This window comes from Macaca mulatta, chromosome 12, assembly GCF_049350105.2.
Source record: "Macaca mulatta isolate MMU2019108-1 chromosome 12, T2T-MMU8v2.0, whole genome shotgun sequence".
Lineage (NCBI taxonomy): Eukaryota > Metazoa > Chordata > Mammalia > Primates > Cercopithecidae > Macaca > Macaca mulatta.
Window position 1 is genome coordinate 143,680,714 of NC_133417.1, and position 27,199 is coordinate 143,707,912.

General features: G+C 47.1%; 1 protein-coding gene across 3 annotated transcripts; it reads left to right on the top strand.

Annotated features, from left to right (window-relative positions):
* ASB1 (ankyrin repeat and SOCS box containing 1) lies at positions 1-27,199 on the top strand. Of its 3 annotated transcripts, none has more exons than XR_013401771.1 (6): positions 1-140; positions 6,643-6,784; positions 8,789-9,091; positions 19,447-19,832; positions 21,486-22,513; positions 26,730-27,199. XR_013401771.1 is itself a non-coding variant. In NM_001261538.1 (5 exon segments), coding segments are annotated over 5 exon segments (1,008 nt in total). In that variant the 5' UTR covers positions 25-91; the 3' UTR covers positions 21,614-24,562.

The following is a 27,199-nucleotide window of genomic DNA, read 5'->3' on the forward strand; positions in this document are numbered from 1 at the left end:
GCTCTCGGCGCCGGAAGTGGTCGCGGGCCGCTCTCCTTCCTGCCCGAGGGGCGCGCGCGGGCCCGGGGCGGCCGCGGAGGCCGAAGCACCCATGGCGGAGGGCGGCAGCCCAGACGGGCGTGCAGGGCCGGGCTCCGCAGGTAACGTGCGCGCGGCCGCTGGGCCGCGGGGCTTGTGGGGATGGCGGAGGGCTGGCTCCGGCGTCCCTGCCGAGGCCCTGCGTCCTGGTCCCGTCCTGGCCGGGTCCACGGGGGAGCCAGGGAGCCGCGCCCCGCAGGCCGGGGGTGGGGGTCAGCGCGGCTCGCAGTGCTGCGCGACCCCACCACGGACGCGCTGCCCGCCCCTCGGCCTCGAGTGCCGTCCCCGCGCTAGATTTTCGTTCCGGTGGAACTTCCCTCCGGTTAGCCTATATGGATTTGACATGACCCAACCGCAAAAGTAGGACGTGGGCCACCTTCCAGCTCTGAGCGCACGGATCAGGAAAGCCAGCCAGAGGGTAGCCGTAGGGAGGGCAGGCACCTTTTCACCATTCTGCCGCCCATGGCGTGTCTGGTGGCACAGCGGGGCAGCCTTCCCACCTCCCACAGGCACAGACCAGGGACGACGGGGACGCCGTCTCCAGCGAGCTCGTCAGTGACACAGCATGTCCAGGGGCCTTTGGCCCACCAGCAAAGGAGGCAGCCAGAAAGGCCCACACCCACCTTCCGAAATAACTGTCCTACTTAGAGTCTCCACCTTGAAGTGTCCCTACCGTGCAGATGTGAAGGAAGCGGTCAGGACAGGTTCCCCTTTCCCAGTGGTGTGGTGGGAGTTCCTTCTTGCCGGATTTCTGAGCTTGCCATTAGCGCCAATAGTTTCATGTGCTCTGGGCTTTCTTTACATGCCTATATTTGTCTTTGGAGGGGTCCCTCTCCTTCTTAGTAATAAACCAATAAATTTCTTAAAAATCTCAAAAGATTGACTTGGAGACTGGTGCAGACAGGCTTTTCCATCCATCCTTCCCTCCCCACCTCCTTCCAATCATTTAACAGACTTGTATTGAAGACCTGCTGTTGGCTAGACCCAGCAGAGAATACTGCAGTGACCAGAACAAGCCAGACAAAGCATCTACCATCCTGGGCTTTGGTTGGCATTGACTTTGACTTCAGAGACAGCCAGGACCTTAGGGTCTAGGATGTCATCTCTTGTGAGAGTGAAAGACGGAATGATAGGTGTTTGTGGGAAAAAGAGGACTAACAGCTACTTCCCAGTATAAAGAGGGGTCCTGGGGAAGAAACACGGGCTTTGTCAGCTGCACAGGACTCCTTTTTTTTGAGTCGGAGTTTCGCTCTTGTTGCCCAGGCTGGAGTGCAGTGGCGTGATCTCGGCTCACTGCAGCCTCCGCCTCCCGGGTTCAAGCGATTGAACTTGAACTGCCTCAGCCTCCCTAGTAGCTGGGATTACAGATGCTGGCCATCATGCCCGGCTAATTTTTGTATTTTAGTAGAGACAGGGTTTCACCATGTTGGCCAGGCTGATCTCGAACTCTAGACCTCAGGTGATCCTCCCGCCTCTGCCTCCCAAAGTGCTGGGATTATAGGCGGCAGCCACCACACTCGGCTGAGGGCTCCTTTTTATGTCCTCATGTACTGCTGTTTTGTTATTCAGTGTGTTTCAGGGCTGGGGTAGAGGGGCAACAGATTTTCAGTTGAAGCTTAAGTGCTCTCTGGGGCAGTTAAGTTGTCCTTGGAGTAGCTGATCAGCAAAACACAAACTTGAAGTTGCTTTTAAATCTGGAGCTGGGGAAAGATTGAGTCTGCTTTGAGCAGGGCCGGGAATGGATAGCACAGAGGCCAGGAGAGGGGGCCCAGAAGAGGGCTCAACAAAAGTCCTGTGGCCGCCATTTACCTGTTGGTTGTTGCCCTACACCTGAATCTTTCCCACTCCGACTTTGGACTTTTTCACCCTATAGTAACTGCAACTGTGGAGTAATTACAGGGGAGGATAATTACTGAAGGAAGGTTGGGATGGTGGCCTAAAAAGCTGTTCATGCCTGCTTGTTGATCTGCGGCTGGTCTGGTTGTGGGATCAGCATGAGCAACTCAATGGACTCTCAAACCCCGGAGACCATGGACACTTACTGATCACCCCCATTGTACCTGTGGTTGAGTCTCATGTACAGTAGTACTCAAAAGAGATTTAATTTTAATATAAAAAACAATGTCAGCATCTGGAAAGAGCCCCCTTATGGAGGGGGTGCTTTATACCTGCCTGTCTGGTCTCACACTAGGACAGCATGGCAGAGCAGGGACTTGAATCCAAGCAGTCTGAGTTTTTGCTCTTTACTTACACACGAATCTGTGTAACTATTTTTACAAAACTCTTAAATCTTCAGGAGTTTATTTTGGGTTATGATGTGAGTTGAGTAACTCAATTATTTCCTAATAAGTATCTAATTGTACAGACGCCATTTGTTGAATACTCTTCCATTCTCGCTGATTGTGATGCCAGTTTATCACATTCAGGCATACCTTGGAGATAGTGCGTGTTCAGTTCCAGAACACTGTAATAAAGTGAACACTGCAATAAACTAAGTCACATGAAATTTTTGGTTTCCCAGTGCATATATAAGTTACGTTTACATGATGATACCATGGTCTATTAAGAGTGTAATAGGCAGGGCACGGTGGCTCACGCTGTAATCCCAGCACTTTGGGAGGCCGAGGTGGGCGGATCACAAGGTCAGGAGATTGAGACTATCCTGGCTAACACGGTGAAACTGCGTCTCTACTAAAAATACACACACAAAAAATTACCCGGGTGTGGTGGCGAGCGCCACCAGCTACTCAGGAGGCTGAGGCAGGAGAATGGCGTGAACCCGGGAGGCGGAGCTTGCAGTGACCGGAGATCTGCTGCTGCACTCCAGCCTGGGCCACAGAATGAGACTCTATCTCAAAAAAACAAAACAAAAACAGTGCAATAATACCATTATGTCTAAAAATGTACACATTTTAATTTAAAAATATTGCTGAAAAATGCTAACCATCATCTGAGCTCTCAGTGAGACATAGTCTTTTTGCTGGTGGAGGGTTTTGCTCCAGTATTGGTGGCTCCTGACTTACTGGGGGCTATGGTAGTTCTTAGATGACAATGAAGTTTGCCATATCGACTGACTCTTCCTTTCATGAAATTTCTTTGTAGCATGAGATGTTGTTTGATGGCATTTTACCCACAGTAGTGCTTCTTTCAAAATTGGAGTCAGTCTTCTCTAACCCCACTGCTGCTTTATCAACGAAGTGTATGTGGCCTTCTGAATCCTTTGTTGTCATTATGACAGTGTTCACAGCATCTTTACCAGGAGTGGATTTCATCTCAAGAAACTGCTTTCTTTGCTCATCCATTCAAGTTTGATCATGAGATTGCAGCAGTTCAGTCACATCTTCAGGCTGTAATTCTAGTTCTCTTGTGATTTCCACTGCATCTGCAGTTACTTCCTCCACTGAAGTCTTGAGCCTTTCAAAGTCATCCATGCGTGTTGGAATCAACTTCTTTCAAACTCTTGTTGATATTTTGACCTCCCATGAATCACAGATGTTCTAAATGACATCTGAATTGGTGAATCCTTTCCAGAAGGCTTTCAGTTCATTTTTGCCCAGATCCATCTGAGGAACCACTACCTATGGCAGCAATAGCCTGACAAAATGTATTAAATGATGCTAACACATGAAGGTCAGAATGACTCCTTGATCCTTTGGCTGCGGAATGGCTGTGTTCGCAGGCATGAAAACAGCATGAGTCTTGTACATCTCCATGAGAGCTCTTGGGTGACTAGGCGTATTGTCAGCAAGCAGTACTATTTTGAAAGGAATCTTCTGAGCAGTAGGTCTCAACAGTGGGCTGAAAATATTCACTAAACCATGCTGTGAACAGATGTGCTGACACCTGGGCTTTGTTGATCCATTTATAGTGCACAGGCAGAAGGAGTTTTGGAATGGTGAATGAGCACTGACTTCCACTTAAAGTCACCAGATGCGTTAGCCCCTAACGAGAGTCAACTTGTCCTTTAAAGGTTTGATGCTAGGCATTGACTTCTCCTCTCTAGCTATGAAAGTCCTAGATGGCATCTTCCACATTGAAAATCTGTTGTTTAATGAAGACTGTAAAACTCAAAGACAACACAAAAGAACAGAATAAGCAGAAAAAACACCAAGTAGCCACCTTCATCAGTTATCTTAGCCATGTCTTCTGGATAACTTGCTGCAGCGTCCACATCAGCACTTGCTGCTTGACTTTGAACTTTTGTGTGATGGAGATGGCTTCTTTAAACCTCGTGAACCCACCTCTGCTACCTTCAGACTTTGCTTCTGCACCTTCCTCAGTTCTCTCAGGCTTCATAGAATTGGAGAGAGTTAGGGCCTTGCTCTGGATTAGGCTTTGGTCTAAGGGAATGTTGTGGCTGGTTTGATCGTATCTCCAGACCACTGAGACTTCCTCTGTATCAGCAATAAGGCTGTTTTGCTTTCTTATCAATTGTGTCTTCACGGGGGTAGCACTTTTAATTTCCCTCAAGCTCTTTTTCCTTTGCATTCACAACTTGGTCGTTTGGCACAAGAAGCCTGTCTTTGAACCTTTCTCAGCTTTCCACATGCCTTTCTCATTAAGATTCGTCATTTCCATCTTTTAATTTTAAAGTGAGAGATGTGTGACTGTTTCTTTAACTTGAACACTCAGAAGCCGTTGTAGGGTTATTAATTAGCCTAATTTCAATATGGTGTCTGGGGAACAGGGAGGCCTGAGGAGAGAGAGGGAGCAGCTGGTTGGTGGAGCAGTCAGAACACAGACCACGTTGATGGATTAAGTTAATTGTCTCATATGGCACAGTTTGTGGCACCCCAAAACAATTACAATAGTAACATCACAAATCACTCATCACCATAAACAGATAAAATAATAATGAAAAAGTTTGACATATTGCAGGAATTACCAGATTGTGACCCAGAAGACACAAAATGGCCACATCCTGTTGGACAAATGGCACCAAAAGACTTGCTCAGCACAGGGTTGCCACAAACCTTCAGTTTGTAAAAAAACACAATTACCTGTGAAGCTTGATAAAGTGAAATGCAGTGAAATGAAGGCTGCCTGTATTAAGCTGTTTATACTGAGGTCTTTCTGGGCAGCTGATGGTTTGATTTATCTTTTTTATTCTGGTGAGCGTTCTGTTACCTGGTAGGGTAGGTCCTTTCTCTGTACACTTACTAAACCAAAAAAGTTCTTCTCCCTTATATTTTCATATAAACTTTGGAATATTTTTTGTGACATCTGATAACAAAACACCAAAGAAATGGGTTGCACTTTATTTAAAATTCCTTAAATACTGAATCTTTTAATCCAAGTACTTGGTGTTTTTTTCGGCTTATTCTGTTCTTTTGTGTTGTCTTTGAGTTTTATAGTCTTCATTAAATGGGCTGGATTTGTATTTACGTACATGTATTTTTTAACCTTTGTTTTTATTGAGGTGGGATTTCTCTATGGTCAAGTGCACCTGTCTGAGGAGTTTCTTAGGCAGGACTCCCTGTGGCCGTTGCCCAGGGCAGCATGGTAGGGAGTCACCCGTGTAGCAGATAGCAGCATTTGCTCAGCCCTTGGATTTTGCCGTATGTCTTTTTTGTAGTGTAGTGTGGTTCTCCTTCATAGTTTCCCAGTATTAAGGTATTTGCTAGATTCTTTGATACAGTATTGATTCAGTCTGCTGATATTTAGGATCTTGCTTCTGTACTTTTCAGTAGGTTTGGCTTATTCAGTAAATTCTTTGCTACAATATTGATTCAATCTGCTAGTATTCTCTTTTTTTTTTTTTTTTTTTTTTTTTGAGACGGAGTCTTGCTCTGTCACCAGGCTCTGGAGTGCAGTGGCGCGATCTTGGCTCACTGCAATGTCTGCCTCCGGGTTCAAGCAATTCTCCTGCCTCAGCCTTCCGAGTAGCTGGGACTACAGGTGCGCGGCACCACGCCCAGCTAATTTTTTGTATTTTTAGTAGAGACGGGGTTTCACCACGTTGGCCAGGATGGTCTTGATCTTTTGACCTCGTGATCTGCCTGCCTTGGCCTCTCAAAGTTCTGGGATTACAGTCATGAGCCACCTTGTCTGGCTCAATCTGCTGATATTTTCTTTAGGATCTTGCATCTGTATTCTTCAGGTTTGGCTTATCAGTGGATTCTTTGACACAATATTGATTCAATATGCTGATATTTTCTTTAGGATCTTGCTTCTTTATTCTTCAGTAGGTTTGGGTTATAGTTCCTGGGCCCCATCAACTTTTAAAAATATTTTTTGTCAGGGTTGGTGTCAGGAGTGTGCTAGTTTAATAAGGGGAAGTTTCTACCATTTTCTGTGGTTTATTTATTTTGTTTTTACAGACAGGGTCTTGCCGTGTTGCCCAGTCTGGTCTTGAACTCCTGACCTCAAGTGATCCTCCAGCCTCAGCCTCCTGAGTAGCTGGGATTATAGACGTGCCACCATGCCCAGCTTGTGATTTATTTCTTGAGCATTTGAAGGTGCCCTGTAGCTGGGAGAGGGAAGGCTTGCTGCAGATGGCACCCGCTTTTGATTAATCTTGGCAGGGCCTCCCCGAGCTAACAGGAGCCCCTCTCTTCAGTGCAGGTCGTAATCTGAAGGAGTGGCTGAGGGAGCAATTTTGTGATCACCCGCTGGAGCACTGTGAGGACACGAGGCTCCACGATGCAGCCTACGTCGGGGACCTCCAGACCCTCAGGAGCCTGTTGCAAGAGGAGAGCTACCGGAGGTGAGTGGCCTGCCCCGGGGCTGGTCCGGGTACTCGGGCCTTGCAGGTCTGCACGAAGCTGAGCCCCACAGTCCCTGTGCAGATGCAGACCCTGATGTTGGGAAGGATGTGTTCCAGTTTTAGAGGACGGGGATAAAGGAGAATCAGGCAGCATGGGCAGAGTTGTAGGAGACAGCCAGACAGTGTGGGCAGGGAGCCCTGAGTTCAGGTCCTGCTCTGTCATTGACCTTAGTGTCTTCTGGCAGCTTCTGGCCTTCTGTGGGCCTCAGCCTTCTGATGTCACTCCTGAAGGTACCACTGTTTCCCTCTTCAGTGGTGGCCCTGCCCCATCTTGGGTCTCTCGTGGCTCTCGATTGCAGGCGCTTCTATGCGTCACCCTGCTTCACCAGCTTCCCTGGTGCCCTTTCCTCTAGCTTCTCAGGCCCTCAGTCATTTGCCCGCAGGACCTGGGCCTCAGCCTTAGGCCCTTTACCTCATCAGCCTTCTCCTTACTGTTCCCCTCATCCGTGGTCCCCTGCCCTGGCCTTGCCAAACTCTGCCTGTCCCCACAAAACATCTCCAGCCCTTCCTTCGCGGCAGGTGACGCCTGCCCCCCCTCCCCGCTCAGGCTGCTGGGAGAGCAGAGTCCGCCTGCTTTCCGGTGCCTGCTTTCCGGAGTGTTCTCTGATTGTTCTGCGGGTCTAAGGTCGGGAGTCCCAGCTACAGCTTAAACTCAGCGGCAGCCAGGAACTGTCCATGCTGCTGTTGTGTTTCCGCTTTCCCTTCAGGACCCACATGCCAGTGCAGTGATAGAAGCAGTGCCTGCATATTTGTGCCGAGACTAATGCCACAACTTTTCTTTGCATAGTTCCCAAGAAAAGGATTTCTAACAGTACAGGAATGTATTTCTTCATTTCCTTCTAGTGTCTTAGCAGTATTTAATCAGAACAGATATCAGTATGTAAAAGAAAAATTCCAGAAAGGACTGTCATAGGAAGATTAATGGATTACGCACAGATATGTAAAGTGGGTGACTCAAGCCCAAAGAAAACCTTAATTCAACTTGCAGATGTAACAGAATGAAATAGAGTTCGGTGAGGTCTCAGCCCAAGTCTTTCCACATCGCATTTCCCAGCACTGTTTCTCCTCCTTTTACTCAGGCTCCGGGCATCTCTGGTTCTTTACATTTTCCCATTGCTATTTTCTTCGGTGATGAGTTACTGGAGTGTTCCTCTACTTTCCTGGGCAGTCAGAGCCTACACACAGCTGGCGGAGGAGCCCCGAGGGCTGGCTTGGGAGCTGCTTCCACTGCATGTTCCTGGGCCCTGGTTTGGTGCTCTGGGCCCCTGAGCTTTGTTCTCAGTGACACTGGGAGCTCGCTGTGAACCCCTCATGGTCGCTGCCTTGCTGGGTCGGTGGGTGGGGCAGGCATTTGCAGTCTGATTGTGACATCTGCCGAGAGCTGAGTCTGGACAGGTTCCTCTGCTGCTCTTGGCCAGGGGTGTAGCTCCCGTGCCACCTTAGTGATTCCTTCAGGCCTTGATTTGTGCAGTGTTAGAGTTTGGGGGCCTACATAGTCAGCTAGTCCTGGTGAGGATGCTGAGGCCCAGAGAGAGGCCCAGCCTCAAGCCTTCACAGATGGTAACTGGGGAAGAGCAGACTAGGGCTCTCACCCACACTCCTGTTCATTCGGCACTGCCTCCCAGGCAGACCCTTCCCACCTTTATAGAAGAAGGCACTTCGGACGGCAGTCGGGAAATAAAGAACTAGAGATCTTAGTTTTGGTGCTGATCATTCCGCTGGTGCCTTGAGTTTCCTGTCTCTGGAATGGGGCTCGTAATGCCTGCCCTGCCATGCCCAGGTCCCATAGGGGAAATGTGTGAGAGCGTTTCAGAAGGCAGAGCCCAGGTGGAGGTGTTATGAACCAGAGGGGGACCGTGTCCATGCTGCCAGGGTGAGGGGGGCAGTGCAGCCCGTCCCTGTCCTGCGGCTGCCTCTCATGAGCCCCTCGTGTTCCTCCTGCAGCCGCATCAATGAGAAGTCTGTCTGGTGCTGTGGCTGGCTCCCCTGCACACCGCTGCGAATCGCGGCCACTGCAGGCCATGGGAACTGTGTGGACTTCCTCATCCGGAAGGGGGCCGAGGTGGATCTGGTGGACGTAAAAGGACAGACGGCCCTGTATGTGGCTGTGGTGAACGGGCACCTAGAGAGTACCCAGATCCTTCTTGAAGCTGGCGCGGACCCCAACGGAAGCCGGCACCATCGCAGCACCCCCGTCTACCATGCCTCTCGCGTGGGCCGGGCCGACATCCTGAAGGCCCTTATTAGGTCAGTCCTGCGGAGCTCGCCTGGCTCCTGCAGCCACTTCATTTTTCTTCTCTGTATTTGCAGTTTTTCTGTCTTTAGAATTCGGCTCTTTAGATGACTCGCCTATTTTGCTGGTCTTCTGAAGAGCTGCCTCTTGACTTTATCAGTTCTCTTTGTCTTTCTGCTTACCTGTTCCTTTATATCTACTTTTATCTTTTTCTAATTTTTTGTTTTTTTCCCTTTTGAGTTGATTGCTTATTCATTTTTTCTTGATTAAGAATGCAAACTTGCAACATTTTACCTTTTACTGTCGTTTTGACCATCCTGTCTGAGCTTTTTCCTTATTGTTTAAATAGCTCTAATTGAAGTTGATTTCCTCTTTGTTCTTAGAGTTATGGAAGATAAGGTTTTAATAACACTTTTTATTGTATTATGCTCAGATAGTTTTCATTTTGGGGATTCTTTGAATTAAAAAAATTATTATTATTATTATTGTTTAGTTTTTGAGATGGGGTCTTACTTTGTTGCCCAGGCTTGAGTGCTGTGGGGTGATCATAGCTCACTGCAGCCTCAAACTCCTGGGCTCAAGTGATCCTCCTGCCTTAGCCTCCTTAGTAGCTGACACTACAGCTATGCACCACAGTGCTGACTTATTATTATTTTTTAATATCAGACTACATTGTCGTGAATGCTTGAAACAGGTACATGAGCATGGGTCTTTTATTTACACATTACACTTTGTTAGGTTAGCTCGCGCTCTCTCTCTCTCTCTCTCTTTTTTTTTTTTTTTTAACATTTTTGTCATTGGATCTGCCAGAAATTTAAAGAAGCCTGTTAGTCTCTGATCACATTTGTGATTTTGCCATTTTTTCCCCCTTGTACTTTGAATAGGTTTTGCTTTGAAAATTTTGATGCTAATTGAGCTCATAAAAGTTCCTGCTTAGGTATTATGCTCTATCAAAACAAGAGTACTTTTAATTTTATTTAAGGCCCATTTACATGTCGTTATGTAATATTTAGTTTTAATCCTAGGGAGTTTCGGAAGTTCTATTTGTGCTTGTGTGGAACTATTTGTCTAGGAGTTTTTTTGTTGTTGTTGTTGTTGTTGTTGTTGGGACAGAGTCTCACTCTGTCGCCCAGGCTGGAGTGCAGTGGCGCGATCTCAGCTCACGGCAAGCTCTGCATCCTGGGTTCACGCCATTCTCCTTCCTCAGCCTCCCCAGTAGCTGGGACTACAGGCGCCCGCCACCACGCCCGGCTAATTTCTTTTTTTGTATTTCTAGTAGAGATGGGGTTTCATTGTGTTAGCCAGCATGGTCTCTATCTCCTGAGCTCGTGATCAGCCCGCCTCGGCCTCCCAAAGTGGCGGGATTACAGGCGTGAGCCACTGCGTCTGGCCAAGTTTTGTTTTTTAATACAGTTCACATTATTGCTATAGCTGATGTTAGGGTTTGTTTCTGTTATCTTTCTGTTTTGTAACTATTTCCATTTGATATCTTTTCTTCATATATATATATATTTTTTTGCTTTCCCCTTCCATTGTATTAGGTTTACAGTCTTATTTTATTTTATTTTTTTGAGACAGTCTTGCTCTTTTGCCCAGTCTGGAGTGCAGTGGCCCGATCTTGGCTCACTGCATACCTCCGCCTCCCGGGTTCAAGCAGTTCTCCTGCCTCAGCCTCCTGAGTAGCTGGGACTACAGGTGCCGCCACCATGGCTGGCTAATTTTTGTATTTTTGGTAGAGATGGGGTTTCACCGTGTTAGCCAGGATGGTCTTGATCTTCTGACCTTGTGATCCACCCGCCTCGGCCTCCCAAAATGCTGGGATTACAGGCGTGAGCCACCGCACCTGGCCTACGGTCTTATTTTAATCATACTAATGGTTACCTTTTCTTTTTTTCTGTTTGAACCAGATTGTTTTTATTTTTCGTGTTTCTAGTGACTTCTTTCCAGCAAAGATGCTTTTTTCCCCGTCTTACTCTGGAGACCAAATGGCTTTGTGTTTGGACAGGGTGCAGTTCAGGTGGCTGGTTCTCAGGGAAATTTTTCCATATTGAAAAGGATTAGGTAAGGGTTCTGTTGTTACACGCTGCAGGGTGGCCCCGATGAGCAGGGACCTGGGATTCCCTTTACCCAGCATAGAACATGGTCTTTAAATTAGGTACTGAGAATGTGTTTTTCCTGTTGAAGGGTTTTATAAATTAAATAGCTACACAATTGGCTTTTTGGGGGATAAAGGAATGAGAGTGGTAAGGTTGTTATGTTAGAGGGTGATAAAGCTGTGAGGCTTTTCCCTCTTTTTAAGGATTTCTAACCTGATTATCTAAGTTACCTCAGTCCCATGTCTTTGCACCTTGGAGAATGCAAGCTATTAATTTGGAAATGTTTTTGAGTAGGATCAATCAGTGAAATTCCATGTTGGTTCCAGAAATCCCTTTGGGTATTTCAGTCAATTCATGATGCACAACTGCTTTGAGTTACCTGCAGGCTACCCGAGAAGTACATATACAGATGCCCTTCTTTTTTTTTTTTTTTTTTTTTTGTTTGAGATGGAGTTTCGCTCTGTTGCCCAGGCTGGAGTGCAGTGGCACGATCTTGGCTCACTGCAAGCTCCACCTCCTGGGTTTACGCCATTCTCCTGCCTCTGTCTCCCCAGTAGCTGGGACTACAGGCACCTGCCACCACGCCCGGCTACTTTTTTGCATTTTTAGTAGAAACTGGGTTTCACCATGTTAGCCAGGATGGTCTCGATCTCCTGACCTTGTGATCCCCCCACCTCGGCCTCTTCAAAGTGCTGGGATTATAGGCATGAGCCACTGCGCCCAGCCACAGATGCCCTTCTTGCGAAAACGTTACTGAGACATCTTACTCCCTCACTGGAGCACAGGACATTACTTTTACAAGGTGGTACCAAGAACATGTATTATTCTATTAAAAAGTTTTCTATGTTCTAAATTCCAAGATAATTAACTTTTGGAAAGTAGAGTGATGTGGTTAAGTTACTGAACAGTGATGTTATCTGGAAATAACTTAGCTTCTGCCTTCCCTGTGCCAGTTCCCCCTTAGGGCTCTCATCTTTCACTCTTGTAATTTTCTGTCCCTCTGTAAGTCACCTCCATTTTGTTATTTGTAAATTCCCTTGATATGTATTGCTCATATTTTAGAAAAAAGGTACAGAGTGGTATTTCTGTATGTGCAAAAGTTATATTGATTTATTGAGTTCTTCCAGTGGTTCCTTGCCAGTGATATTAAAAGCAATAGAGGAATTTGGAAAATATTCAGGATTAAAATTAACTGGATCTCATCCAGTATATTTTTATGAGTGGATGAAGGGCTATCTGTCCCATAACTCAGCTAATACCAGATTGTCATATTGCCCAAAATTACAAACGTTTTGGAAGATTTTCCCTAAGAATAAGGAGAAAAAAACCATCACTGCTTGAGATCTAGTTTTCCTTTGCTTAATTGGTTGGGTGTATGAAGTAAAGTATCAATTTCTCATTGGCTCTGTGTGCTTCAGAATGCTTCCCCTGTCACTCCTAGAATGTCTTGGCGAGTGGGTGGTGTTTGTGTTTGTAGAGGAAGTTCATTGTCATGTGAGTGTGTTGGTCCACGTGCTCGTCCTCAGGCCTGTGCTGCCTGAAAGCAGCGGTTTTGGTTCCAGGGGAACGTTTCTCTGGACACTTAGGATGGTGCCGAGATGGTTAGAAAGTGTGGTTGCTGGCCTTACCTGTTGGCGAGCGGTGTGAGTGCAGCACGGAAGGTGACACCGTTCTGTCCTCCCTGCACCCTGTGTGTTCTGGCCCTGTCATCGCTGCTCCCCACATATTGCCCTTTCCTATTACAAATGAAATACTTCGGAGGTGACAAATCTTGTGAGACATTGCGGGACCGTGTGGGCTGATGAAAGCTCAAGAAAACAGGTGCCGACTCTAACGTTGATTCAGATTAGAGTCACGTCGTGCGTTTTGGTCAGGAATCTCGAAGTGAGATTCACATTTCCATCCTATCAGGCTACATATGATCTCCGTGTGCCCATTACTGCCGATACTCACTTCCGTTATTTGATTAAGGTGGCGCCTGCTGTGTTTCGCTACCGTAAAGCTATTCCTGTTCTCTCTGTAAGTAGTATTTTGTGGAGGGGCGCTTTACAACCGTGTATATGTCCTGTTCGTCTCAGATTTTTAATTTGTTCATTTATTTGTTAGTGTAGACTCATGGTTTCTGATTTATTCAATGAGTTATAATTCGTTATTATTGTTACTTATTTTGATATTCATATTGTCTCAGTTTGGCTACTGATAGCTGCTTCAAGCCACCTCTGTCCTTTTGACGTCTTTAATCGTTCTGTGAGCAGCGCCTTGCTTTCTCCTGTAACAAGATGTTCTTGGCTCATCTCGTGCTTTGACTGCCTCAGTCCTGGAATAAGTCATTTCTCCAAGGAGTCCTGGTTTCTTTTAGTGAAGAATGGTGTGCGGAAACCTGCCTTTGGACACTAGAAGTGCCTATTGCTTTTGGGGTATCACTGTTTTCACACCCTCCTATTGGACCAAGCTAAGGTTGTATGTACATTCCACATTTCTGTTTATATATCTTTATTATACATTGATAGGAGTTCACCTGGCTACCTTAAATCCAGGCTCACACCACAAGACTCATCCTAGTTTTCTTCCTTTCCGCATTTGTTATTCTCCTTTCACCAGTGAGAAACCCGGTTCCCCTGCCCTCCACATATTGCTTGTGTTGTCCGTGTTGTCCGCTGTGTGGCACCAGCTAGCCTCGTTTTACTGCCCCTTCCCATACATGGCTCCTGACCTGTTTGGACGCTCACCTCTCATGCCAGGTGGCCTTCCTACCTTGTCAGGACTCTGACTCTGAGCCAGGGCCCCCTCATTGACTGATCCCTCTTTAGAGTAAAAATGGGAGTTTGCACTTGGCCTGGAAGAACCCTAAATGTCTGATAGAGAGCCATATATTTGGTCATCTCTGAGTACAGTGACAAGGGCAAGTAAAGTAAATGGAGTCATTTAGAGATTGGCTTTGGTGGAGAGTGAGGCTTCTACGTCAGGTGGCTCCTGCACCTGCCCTATGTGAGTTTTGTTTCCTCCATCGGGCTGTCAGTGGGGATCAGGAGGGGCAGCCTAGGGGTTACCTCACTCATGGCTGTGTGCATGCCCATGTGAAGAGCTGTGTGACGCTGCCCTGCCGGCAAGCTGTGCATCCTGGCCTGGGGCCTTCCGGGTGAACCTGATGCTGGGAGTGGTCTGTGCTAATCATGGGAGTCTGGATGTTTAGTGTGCCTGAAAAGAAAGATGCCCTAGTGGGCAGCACATCATGGCACCAGCTGGATATCTGATTGAGTTCATGTGTTTCTTTTTTTTTTGAGACGGGGTCTTGCTCTGTCACCCAGGCTAGAGAAGTGGCACGATCTCGGCTTACTGCAACCTCTGCCCCCCAGGTTCCAGCGATTCTTCTGCCTCAGCCTCCTGAGTAGCTGAGATTTCAGGTGCCTGCCACCACACTCAGCTAATTTTTGTATTTTTAGTAGAGACGGGGTTTTGCCATGTTGGTCAGGCTGGTCTCGAACTCCAGATCTCCAGTGATCTGCCTGCTTCGGCCTCCCAAAGTGCTGCGATTATAGACATGAGCCACCACATCCTGCTGCTTTCAGTTTTTAAGGATTACTTTTTACTTAATTTTGTTTTACAACATAAAAAATTTATGTGGTTCCAAAGTCAAATTGTAAAACAAGGTATAATTTTTTTTTTTTTTGAGACAGTCTTGCTCTGTTTCCCAGGCTGTGGTGCAGTGGCACAATCTTGGCTCCCTGCAGCCTCTGCCTCCTGGGTTCAGGTTATTCTCATGCCTTAGCCTCCCAAGTAGCTGGGACTACAGGTGTGTGCATGACGCTCAGCTCTTTTTCTTTTTTCTTTTTTGTATTTTTAGTAGAGACTGGGTTTTGCCATGTTGACCAAGCTGGTCTGGAACTCCTGGCCTCAAGTGATCTGCCTGCCTTAGCCTCCCAAAGCATTGGGATTACAGGCATGAGCTACCACGCTTGGCCATGGTATAAATTTTTGGAAATCTAGCTTGTGTCCTTGTCTCCTTGATCCTGTTCTCTCCCTCCCTAGTAGATAGCCATTTAAAAAGTTCCATGGTTTGGGCCGGGCGCGGTGGCTCAAGCCTGTAATCCCAGCACTTTGGGAGGCCGAGACGGGTGGATCACGAGGTCAGGAGATCGAGACCATCCTGGCTGACACGGTGAAACCCCGTCTCTACTAAAAAAAATACAAAAAACTAGCCGGGCGAGGTGGCGGGCGCCTGTAGTCCCAGTTACTCGGGAGGCTGAGGCGGGAGAATGGTGTGAACCCGGGAGGCGGAGCTTGCTGTGAGCTGAGATCCGGCCACTGCACTCCAGCCTGGGCGACAGAGCAAGACTCCGTCTCAAAAAAAAAAAAAAAAAAAGTTCCATGGTTTACCATAAGCACACTGCAACCTCCTCCCCCATAGAAAGAGTAGTGGACTGTATGCTTTCACTGTGCTGCTTCCTTTCCCTCTTCCTGTGCTCGGAGGCCGTTCCGGAGCAGTGTACAGCGACCCTCCTCCTTTTCAGAGCTGCACAGGGCTGCATAGTGCAGATGAGCTGCAGGTTCATTCAGCCAGTCCCGTTAGTGGACACGTGGATGGTGTACTGTCTCCAGCTGTTATGGATAGTGCTTTAATGAATTGCCTTGTGCATATATCTTTTCATAGTTTTGCAGATGTATTTTGGAAATAGATTCCGAGAAGTGTGATTGATGGGTCGAAGGGTAAATGCATATGTAATTTTACTAGCGATTGACAGATTTCCCCCTCCACGGGAGGAAAGTTCACTTTCCATTGCTCAATGAATGAGATTTCCTGTTTCCTAAAAGCCTGGTCAATAAATTTTTGGATTTTTCCCAATCTGATAAGTGAGAAGTGATATCTCAGAATAGTTTTAGTTTGCATTTCTGTTCCGAGTGAGGCTGAGCGTCTTTTCATGTGGCTAAGAGCCATTTGTAGCTGTCCATCTCTCTAATTTTTTTTATTTTTATTTTTATTTATTTATTTTTGAGACGAAGTCTTGCTCTGTTGCCCAGGCTGGAGTGCAATGGCACCATCTCAACTCACTGCAATCTCTGCCTCCCGAGTTGAAGCAATTCCTCTGCCTCCGCCTCCTGAGTGGCTGGGATTACAGGCACGCCCACGCCTGGCTAATTTTTGTATTTTTAGTAGAGATGGGGTTTCATCATGTTGGCCAGGCTGGTCTTGAACGCTTGACTTCAGATGATCCGCCCGCCTTGGCCTCCCAAAGTGCTGGGATTACAGGTGTGAGCCACCACGCCCGACCCCATCTCTCTTAATTTTTCTGTAGGGCTATTGATCTTTTTCTTTTAGAAGCTCTTTATATGTAAAGGGTATTAACCCCTTTGTAACATTTTTCCCCAGTTTTTCATTGCTTGGTTTACTTTTGCTTATGTTGTTTTGTCATTCTTATGCTATGCAAGAGTTCTTGTTTTAAAAATTTTCATGTTAAAAGCATTTTCTTTGTGGATTTTGTGTCAGAATTAGGCAAATTTTACTTGGAGTTTTTTTTCTAGTTTTTGCATGGTTTCATATTTTACATTTTAAGTTATGGTCAGTTTGGAATTTATTCCGGTATATGCTGTGGTGAATGGATATACTTTTACCTTTTTCCATATGGATGTCCAGTTACCTCCAAAAACAGTAAAACGTCTACACTCTCCCTTATTTGAGATGCTGCCTTTATCATATATGAAATTTCTATATGCAATTTGGCCCATTTTGAGATTTTTCTTAAAGTTCCATCATTCTGCCATTTTGTTCACATACCTATCAGGGGAGCCCGCCCCCGATGGTTAACGTAGGTTCTTTTCTATTCCCTAAGCATCTCGACTGGTTTGAGAAGTAAAGGGAAAGAGAAAGAGAGAGAAATTTTAAAGCTGGGTGTCCGGGGGAGACATCACATGTCAGTAGGTTCCGTGATGCTCCCAGAGCCGTAAAACCAGCAAGTTTTTATTAGCGATTTTCAAAAGGGGAGGGAGTGCATGAATGGGGTGTGGGTCACAGAGATCACATACTTCACAAGGTAATAAAATATCACAAAGCAAATGGAGGCAGGGTGAGATCACAAGACCACAGGATGGGGCGAAATTAAAATTGCTAATGAAGTTTCGGCAAGCATTGTCATTGATAACATCTTATCATGAGACAGGGTTTGAGAGCAGACAACCTGTCTGACCAAAATTTATTAGGTAGGAATTTCCCCCTCCTAATAAGCCTGGGAGCACTACAGGAGACCCGGGCTTATTTCATCCCTTCGATTTCGACTGTAAAACACGGATGCCTCTAAGGGGGCTGTTCATAGACCTGCCCTCAGGGCACATTCTCTTTCTCAGGGATGTTCCTTGCTGAGAAAAAGAATTCAGTGATATTTCTCCTATTTGCTTCTGAAAGAAGAGAAATATGGCTCTGTTCCCTCCGGCTCACAGGCAGTCAGGGTCCAAGGCCATCTCCCTCATTCCCTGAACATTGCTGTTATCCTGTTCCTTTTTTCAAGGTGCCCAGATTTCATATTGTTCAAGCACACATGCTCTATAAACAATTTGTACAGTTAACACAATCATCACACGGTCCTGAGGCAACATGCATCCTCCTCGGAAGATGACAGGATTAAGAGATTAAAGTAAAGACAGGCATAGGAAATCACAAGGGTATTGATTGGGGAAGTGATAAGTGTCCATGAAATCTTCACAATTTATGTTCAGAGATTGCAGTAAAGACAGGCATAAGAAATTATAACATATTAAATTGGGGAACTAATAAATGTCCATGAAATCCTCACAATTTATGTTCTTCTGCTGCGACTTCAGCCAGTCTCTCCGTTCAGGGTCCCTGACTTCCCGCAACACTTACCAATACCACAGTTTTATTTTTAGCCTTTATAATAAACTTCACTTATGGTATGGCTACCTCTCACCCCTGCCCCCTTTACTGCTTGACTTTTTCATCTTCTTTGATCTTACAGATGAACTTTATAAATCAACTAATGTAGCTTCAGGGATGCTACTTTTATTTATTTATGTTTGTAATCAACTTACTTAGTTCTAGTAATGACATTTTCATTTATAAAATAAATTTAGGGAGGATTCTTAATGTTGAGTCTCAATCAGTACTGTGCTATGTCTTTCCATTCTCTTAGGTCTACTTTTGTTGACTTTAAGTAGTAGTTTATCATTTTCCTTATGCAAATTTTAGACATTTATTGTTAAGTTTATGCTTAGATATGTCATTGTAAAATTTATTTTGCTATCATAAATGGAATTTTCCCTTCTACTTTTTATATGAAGGCTATTGGTTTGACAACCTGCTACTTCAATCATTTCTCTCATTGCTTGTTAATTGTTTTTCCATATTATTTAGGGCTTTTCAGACACATTGTATCCTCTGAAAATAGGAAATTTTTACCTCTTATTTTCCAGTTTTATGCGTTTAATTTCGTTCTCTTGCCTGATTGCACGGGGTACCTTTAACACCAGTGTTCAATAGGAGGCTGGAAAGCAGGAGGCTGTCTTGCTCCAACTTTAGCCAGAGTGCTTCAAGCCTTTCCCTGTTAAATGAGATGCAGACTTCTGGCCTGAGGGAGTATGTTTTATCATGTTAAAGAAAAGCCATCACTTTCTGTTTTATTGAGCATTTTTAAACATGCATAGCTCTTGAGTTTTGTCATATGCCCACCTTTTTTTCTTTTTTTTTTCTGCATCTGCAGAGATAATCAGAGGATTTTCCCCTCAGCCTCATTTTACAATGGATTATATTAATACAGTTTCTAATATTGGAGCTACCTGTGCGTTCTTGGGATAACTCCATGAGGTCATGGTATGTTGCTTTCTTAATATACTTAAGGATTCTCTTCGGTTAAAATTTTATTGAAGATTTAAAAGTTGATACTCATAAATGAAATTAGCTGGGAGTTTTTCTTATGCTTTGGCCGTTGTCCGGTTTTGGGGTTATTGTGCCAATTTCATCACATGAATTTGTAAGTTTCTCTTCTTTGTCTTTGCTCTGAAATAGTTTAAATAGCCTTGGGATTATTGGACCTTTAAAGGTTTGAAGGACTTCCCTTAGGAATTTTTGTATGTGCGGGGATTCCAGGTTCTTTCCTCTGCCTTATCTTGCAGGACGTAATGAAGCTATCTGATCTGTGGAGTCTCCTGTAGCAGCTGGTGTCACTGAATCAAGGCCTTCTGCTCAGGGTGGCTGTGGGATCTGTGGTATCTATGGGCTGTGGTCAGTCCCCTGCACGGTCTGACTTTCCCTTTCTTGCCTGCAGGTATGGGGCTGATGTCGACGTCAACCACCACCTGACTCCTGACATCCAGCCCCGATTCTCCCGGCGGCTCACTTCTTTGGTGGTCTGCCCCTTGTACATCAGCGCAGCCTACCACAACCTCCAGTGCTTCCGGCTGCTCCTCCTGGCAGGAGCGAACCCCGACTTCAACTGCAACGGTCCTGTCAACACACAGGGATTCTACAGGGGCTCCCCTGGGTGCGTCATGGATGCTGTTCTGCGTCACGGCTGTGAGGCAGCCTTTGTGAGCCTGCTGGTGGAGTTTGGAGCCAACCTGAATCTAGTGAAGTGGGAATCGTTGGGCCCAGAGTCGAGAGGAAGAAGAAAGGTGGACCCTGAGGCCTTGCAGGTCTTTAAAGAGGCCAGAAGTAAGTGGCTTGAGTTCAGCTCTGACTTGTGGGCTGGGTTGATTGAATGAATCAAGATGTAGCAATAAACAAAAAACAAAAACCTCCAACTGAGCACTTGGCCAGAATCTTCAGTTAGCACTCGCAGTTTTCCAGATGGTTGTTCAGATTGATCTTCTCTTTTTAAATTCCTGAATACCAAGAACTGGTATCAGGGAATCTCTAAAAGTACATGTGTATTGTCAGAACTCCTTGAATTATGCTGCTCTCTCTCTCCTTTTTTTTTTTTTTTTTTGAGACAGGGTCTTGCTCTGTCACCCAGGCTGGAGTACAGTGGCACAAGCACAACCATGTAACCATGACCTCCTGGGCTCTCGCGATCCTCCCACCTCAGCCGCCCAAGTAGCTGGGACTGTAGGTGCACACCATGCCCAGCTAATTTTTGTATTTTTCGTAGAGATGATGTTTTGCTGTGTTGCCCAGGCTTGTGTTGAACTCCTGGACTCAAGTAATCTGCCTGCCTCAGCCTCCCAAAGTGCTGGGATTACAGGCATGAGCCACTGCCCTAGTCTAAAGTTATATTCTCTTTATCCTTTTGCTCTAATTTGTGGCCACAGATTCTTATAGACAGTGACTTCTTTTATGCTGGTTTTTAAGTGAGCCCTTAAAACAAATTGCAAGCGGGGCTTTCTAGGGTTCCTCACTCTCCTCTCAATTCCACTGAAGTTTCGCTATTTAGGACTGTGTGATAAGCCTAAGTTTTGTTACAATGAAGTTCCTAGTCTGCTTATTTATGAACAAAGATTTTGTTAGCGATTAATGCATTAATCACATGAGAGATTGGAATCGATCCGTAGCTAGGTCTTGTTGTCTGAGGCTCTCTGTGGGATTCAGACATTGACCTCATGTGTCGTCTTTGACTTCCTGCCCACGTGTCAGCCCCTCCCACCGCTCCCAGTCTGGGTCTTGAGACATCCAAGTTGATAACCTCTTCCTTCTCCGTGCCTCTCAAAGGACTTGAAATTCATTGTGTTTTTGTTACTGGATTTCCCTAAACCAGTGATTAAAGCATGCTCCTGTGTAGCCTTCCCGCAAATAGTTAATGAGTGGTCAGCTGGGAACTAGACTGATAGAAAAAGCAGCTTGCATTTATGACCATTCCACTCCTCAGCTTCCTCGCTAATCGAGACAGAACTTGGCTGCGCTCTTTTCATTGGGGGCAAAGTTGTCAGCCTGTGCCCCTCAAGCACTGCTTGGCCTGTGTTCCCCAGGCTCTGGTGGCGCTTCAGTGATTGACTAAGGGAAGAGGCTGACAGAGGCTGGGCGTCAGCGGCCTGCACCTGCTGGGGCCTTCAGTGGTCCACTCTGATTTCTTTCTCTAGTGCATTAAACATGGTCAAGTTGTGACCCAGGGAGCAGATGCCCTGGGTTAACGAGGCTGGAAAGGTTTGGCTCCTTCCACCGACAGAAGGAGCAGATAATGAGACCTTCCGCCCTTGGGCCTGCTCTCCTCATCCATCAGGAAAAGCCATGACTTTGTGTTTCGCTGAGCATTTGGAAGTTGGTCGTGAGCATTTGTGCACTTCTGGCTGCCAGTCCTGGCTGCCTTTGCTCTCTAGAGCTAGGATAGAATGAACCTTCCGCTCTCCCTCTCTTTCTTCCCACGGCCTCCAGGTGTTCCCAGAACCTTGCTGTGTCTGTGCCGTGTGGCTGTGAGAAGAGCTCTTGGCAAATACCGGCTTCATCTGATTCCTTCACTGCCTCTGCCAGACCCCATAAAGAAGTTTCTACTTCATGAGTAGACTTCGAGTGCTGCGGTTGATTCCAGCAAGGGAGAAGGTGATCTGCAGAGAAGGTGGACACCAAACCCTGAGTGCTGTGCTGCTGGTGGTATCCTGATGGCTGTTGCTACTGAAGATGTCGTCGTGGACTGTCATTGCTCCTCAGGTGCCTGGGCCGCCGAACAGTCCTTGGGTCATTGTCAGCTGAGAGGCTCATACAAAAGTTATTATTGTTTTTCCCAAATTCTCTTTTCTGGATTTTCAGTTGCATATTAATGTAACGGGCCATGGAATGTGTACATGTAGGGACTGAGGTTGGAGGCCTACGAATTTCCCTGTAGGGAGGACTCCTAGCACTTCTGGAACTGTGCTTCTCTTTATTTTTCTACTTCTCAATTTGATTGTTCGATTAAAGCCTTCTAGTATCTCAATGAAAAGGGAGTTTTGTAAGCAAAGTAGAGGACAGAAATGCAGACATGAACTTGCTGGGTTTTTCCCCTTTCCTGGGGTAACACATGCTTGTCATACATGCCCCTTCCTTGCCACTTCAGTATTCTGGCTTTATGGTGGAGGTCTCATAGCGATTGTCTTCCTTCAAGGGTGGTTTCCTGGCTGCACAGCACTTGTTCCAATACCTTCTGTGCCTCTCATCAGGTGTCATGATTTTTCTGCCACTTCACCTTAGGGAGCATCCAGTGATTGATTTTAGGAGGCCCACACCAAACTCCCCAGGAAATGACTGCCTTCCTTGGGACCAAGGACTGTTCCAACAGCATTCACTGCCAGTTCTAACAGGCGAGGAAATGCCCGAGGCGCTGTCTTCTACCCCCCACACATACCAGAAAGTGAAAAATGCAGCCAGTCCTCTGGGTGGTTCTGAGCCTCCAGGTGCATGCTGTCCAGTGCACAAAACATCTGGCGGTTGGTTGATTGCTCTTTTGTCTTGGTAGCTGCTTCTAGAATCTCTGCAAGGGGATGGCAGTGAGGCCAGAAGTCTTTCTTTCCCCAGAGAGACATGGCCTGGGTGATCACTGCTGTAGCTTTGGCTGCGTGGGTGGGGCTTCCCCTCACCCAGGGCTGCACAGCCAGCTTGAGGGTCACTGGCAGGTGGGCTGGTGGCTGCAGCCTCAGAGCCCTCCCAGGTTGCTGCTGTTTCCAGTGAATCACATTTCATCATTTGAAGCCCGTGAGGACCATTGTGTGGATCCATGGTGATTCTAGACTTCAGATAGATTTAGGAAGGAGCAGATTTCAAATCTGTGTTTAGATTTTCTGTAATAAGAGAATTCCAATTTGTAAAAATTGAACAACGATATCATTTTATTTACTTAGTAGCATCGCTGCGTCTCTTCGCCGGCAGGCAGGGTCTGGCCATTACTGCGTTCTACAGCCTGAGGATAGAATTCTAGACCCCAGCCCCCTGTGTCACAAATGGGCTCTGTGGGTCGCCCCCGCTGACCCGTGCGTGTGCAGTTGCAGTTCCGAAGGGAAGAACAGTCCTCAGGGGATTCAGAGGGGTAAATGGAGGTGTTTCCTCAGCTGAGGTGACACTATTAGAAGCTGCGATGGTTGTGTAAATATGGGCTGTGTGCTGTTCCCGAGGGGAGCTTGGGATTGGGTCCTGCTGAAGCCAGGAGGGTCTTCCCCAGATAGGAGAGGATCCGCAGGTGAGTGGCGGGGGAGGGCCAGGACAGCCGCGGCCAGGTGCTGTGGGGGCTTCAGCCTGGGGGAGGGAGTGGGCATGTTCTCTGTGGCACCCAAAGCGGGACTGGGACAGAAATTGGGCTGTGGCTGGGGCAGGCGCTATAGGGAGTTAAGGATGATGATATGGAAGTTGGAGCCACCACAGTGGGCTGGGCCTTGTCACTGGAGGGCGTAGGCAGTGGCTCGTCACCCTGGTAGGCTGATAGGGGCTTTCAGGGAGGCTTGTTAGCTCCCTGCACTCTGGCTCTTTACTGGCTTAGTATTTAGCTCCTCCCACCTCGACTCTCTTCTTCCTGCCACCCTTTGGGCTCAGTGTAGGAGAGGAGGGTGACTTTTCTCAAGGTGAGCCGTGTTGTAGACACATGACATGCTCTGTCTGCTCTACTGAGTGCTTCCTGCAGGGGCCTGTTAAGGATGAGGCCTCCCCAGCCCTGCCCGGTACAGGAGGTGGCTCAGTTCTTGGAACTTTTGGGAAGCGGCACCTGGGAATGCTGCCTTGTGGGAGTCCCATGCATGAGTGCGCTGGTGTGACCTTCAGGCTGAACAGAGGCAAGGACCCAGGTGTGGTAGCGTGGGCGTCACGCTCCTTTGCACAGCCAGTGTCTGTTTTGGAGGGACGAGGTCACTGCCCCTGGTCTTTCTAGGAGGAATGGACTGAATCCTTGCAGAGGAACCTCACTCAGACCCGGCCAGGGAATGATGTGTCTGGGGAGAGAATGAGCTGGAGGAGGGGGCCTCTCGCAGCCCTTCCCTGGCCTGTGGCCTGGCCCGGCTGGCCTGCAGGTGTCTAGGGTCTCAGCTTTTCATTTGCAGAGGACATGTTCAACTTCCTCTTTGTTCAAGCCGGCCTTTGCCAAGTTTTTCAGAATCCAAACAATTTGGAGGTTCAGTGTCTTGTTTCAAAGCTGCCAAATATGAATCTGAAAACAGGGTGGGTAGCTAAGGTCACTCCTCCTGGTTTTAGTGACACTCCCTTCACTAAAGCTCCCTTTTTCTTCTGTTGGCAAGGACAGGATACAGAACAGGAAAGAGGAGCACTTTCCACCTCAGCACGTTAGGAAATCACCTTCCTAGGCCCTGGGGCGCGCAAGTCCCGTCTCAGTGAGGCTGCTGCCTGGCTGGCCCGGAGTGCTCCCCAGGAGAGGGGCTCGGTGGCCAGGGGAAAGGAGCCTGAAGGTTGCCCCTGGTTGCATCCCAGGAGCATCTGACTGTCACCACTGCCAGGGCAGCTGCTGGCCGTGGAACAGAGTCCTGGGCCCTGGGCCTTGGCTGCCGTCAGCAGATGGGCTGGGCTGGGCCATGGTGGAGTGGGGACAACGCTGACACCTCTGAGAATTCAGCTTTGGAGTCCCGGGTGAGGGGTTTTAGAGAAACCCATCAATATCACCCACATTCTGTGACTCTCTGTATCACTCACGTTATTTATATATTTATTTATTTATTTATTTGTATTCTGCCTTGTTCCAGAAAAGTGTTTAAGGCAACAATGCTTGTTTTTTTGTGTTTTCTTTTGGCATTTGAAAGAGAAGGAACAATTGTTTTAAGTAAGTTTTCTTTTTCCTTTTTCCATGAATTGATTTTTCAAATGAAAAGCTCTTGAGAGAAAGAGAGGAAGATACAGCAGACATAGAACTGAGCTAAGGGAGAGTCTGTCTGAGAGATGCGTGGCCTGTGCTTCGCTGCCATCCATGTGGCCTTGGCCAAGTCCCTGTTAACAGAGGCGGCTCCGCTTTAGACAGGGACAAGGCTTCCTGCTGTGCCTTTCTGGCAGGGTTTTATGGGGTCACATGGGAAGCAGTGTGTGACGCAAGCAGTCCCCATGTGCGTGTAAACTGCTGTCCTGGTGACTTGTCCCTCTTCTTAGTGGAAACACATTTGAGGTGATGACAGGGCTGGATGAGCCTGTGACCTGGGAGATCCAGGCTGGACTGTGGGCCCCAATGGGCCAGAGTCCTTGTGGCCCATAGCATAGCACAGGGGACAGAGCGCTCTGTGCAGGTGAGGTGTGTGAGAACAACATGGTAAATAATTGATGAAGTCACATTTGTTCAACTTAAAGGATTGTTTTTTGTTTTGAGGTTATTTTCTTCCTTATTTGGATGATAAAATGTCCTTTTATGTAATGAAGGTAAAAGTAGAGGGCAATATTTTTGCTTTTTGAAATGCTCTTGGTTGCAAAACAAAATGTTGGTTGCTGTTTGTCAGCCCCAGAATTTCTTCTTCAGTTCGCCTGTCTCTGAAATCCCAAAGTCAGGGAACCGCAGTCTAGCTGTTGTGCATGTTTACGTATTGGTGAGAAATTCCTCTTGGGTCCTTGAACAGCCTGTACACTGGCGAACAGCACTGCAGCATTTCCACTGCTGCCAACCAAGAACGAGTTTGGAGGTCGCTGTGTGCAGTTTTAGGAAGTGCAAACACCCATGGTGATGGGCCTCTAGCCACCCCTGGATCCATGGGACACGCTCACAGGAAGCTGGTGTGCCTTCTCGGTGAGGACTGCCCCTTGACCTGGACTCTGGGAGCCTGTGGCGATGACACTAGTGTGGGTCTTCTGGCTCTGGGGCTACAGCTTCCGCCTCCTCACTGGCCGTCTGTACTCAGCAAGCAGGCCTGGCCTCCAGGGGCCTGGATCCCTGCCAGCTGGGATTGGACTCTGGAAGTATCTGTTTGGGCCATATGACCTCCTTTCTCACTTACGCCTCACTTCCCTCCTCCGGCTCCAAACCCGAGTCTCTCAGTGTGGAATGAAATAGTTTAGATGCGTACATGATGCACGGTGGTGGGATTCACATCCCAGGAGAATCCCACGGAGAGTAATGTGCAGATTTTGAAGTACAGTGATGTGTGGAATAAATACTATAAATTCTCAGCAGACAGTGGGATGGAGAAGTGAATGGGGGCAGGAGGGGGACTTCTGTTGCCTTGACATGTCATTGCTCAGTGCCTGGAATGCAGGCGGGTCTCTCTTTTTTATGTTGCTTTGATTTCAAGATCTCTTAGATATACTAGGTAGTGTATGAATGTGCATAAATCCAGTTTGAGAATGGTGTTTATGAAGAAGCTGTTTCGTGCATACAGTTGCTGCTGTAATTTAGCCGGCAGTGCCCTGCCCTGCCCTGCGGTGTCTGCACAGCTCCCACTGCTTCTCTTTGCTGTTGGGCATGTGAGGCATGACTTGGAGGGGGCCTGGTGCCTGGGGACCTGCTGAAGAGAATGCTCACCACCAGCCCTCTGTCTCCCTTTCTGCTTTGGTAATCAACACGTGTTTGCCTGCAGTGGCCGGGATCATGACTGTTTCTGCCCTTGTGCCTAGTTAAGAGCCTTCAAAAGCATAATGGACATTTTTGATATGCCATTGTAACTTTAATAAATGCTTTATTTCCCTCTAATTGCCCTCAAATGCCTTAATTTTGTGGACTGTTTATTTCAACAGGTGGAAGTGTTGGTCGTGTGAAATCTTGGTGTGCACATTTCAAGAAGAAGGGAGTTCTTCTTTCTTTCTTCTTTCTATGGAACGTTTCAAGTGATTGGATAGAAAGAAGGACTCTGAAGCAGGACTTTTCACCTGCTCTCAGGGAGCTTCGGGCTCCAGGGACGTACCCCAAATGTTGCCCAGTTTGAAACTCCCTGACAGCCTGTTTTATTTAGTGGCTCGTGGTTTCCAGTTTGAAGAGAGTTGTGCCCCTAAAAATGTTTGAAACCCGTGGCTTTCAAGTAAGGTGCCATTGTCCCCACAGTGTTCCGTGGGGTGGGGGGTGATGGAGACTGTGGGCAAACCTGTTGCTTTTGGCCCCCTGTTGTTACATGGGACCTGTTTTCACAGTGGGAGGGTGAGATGTGAAGATTCGGGATGAACCTGGAATGAACGAACTAAATAAAGACATGCATCCATCTGTCAGCGGT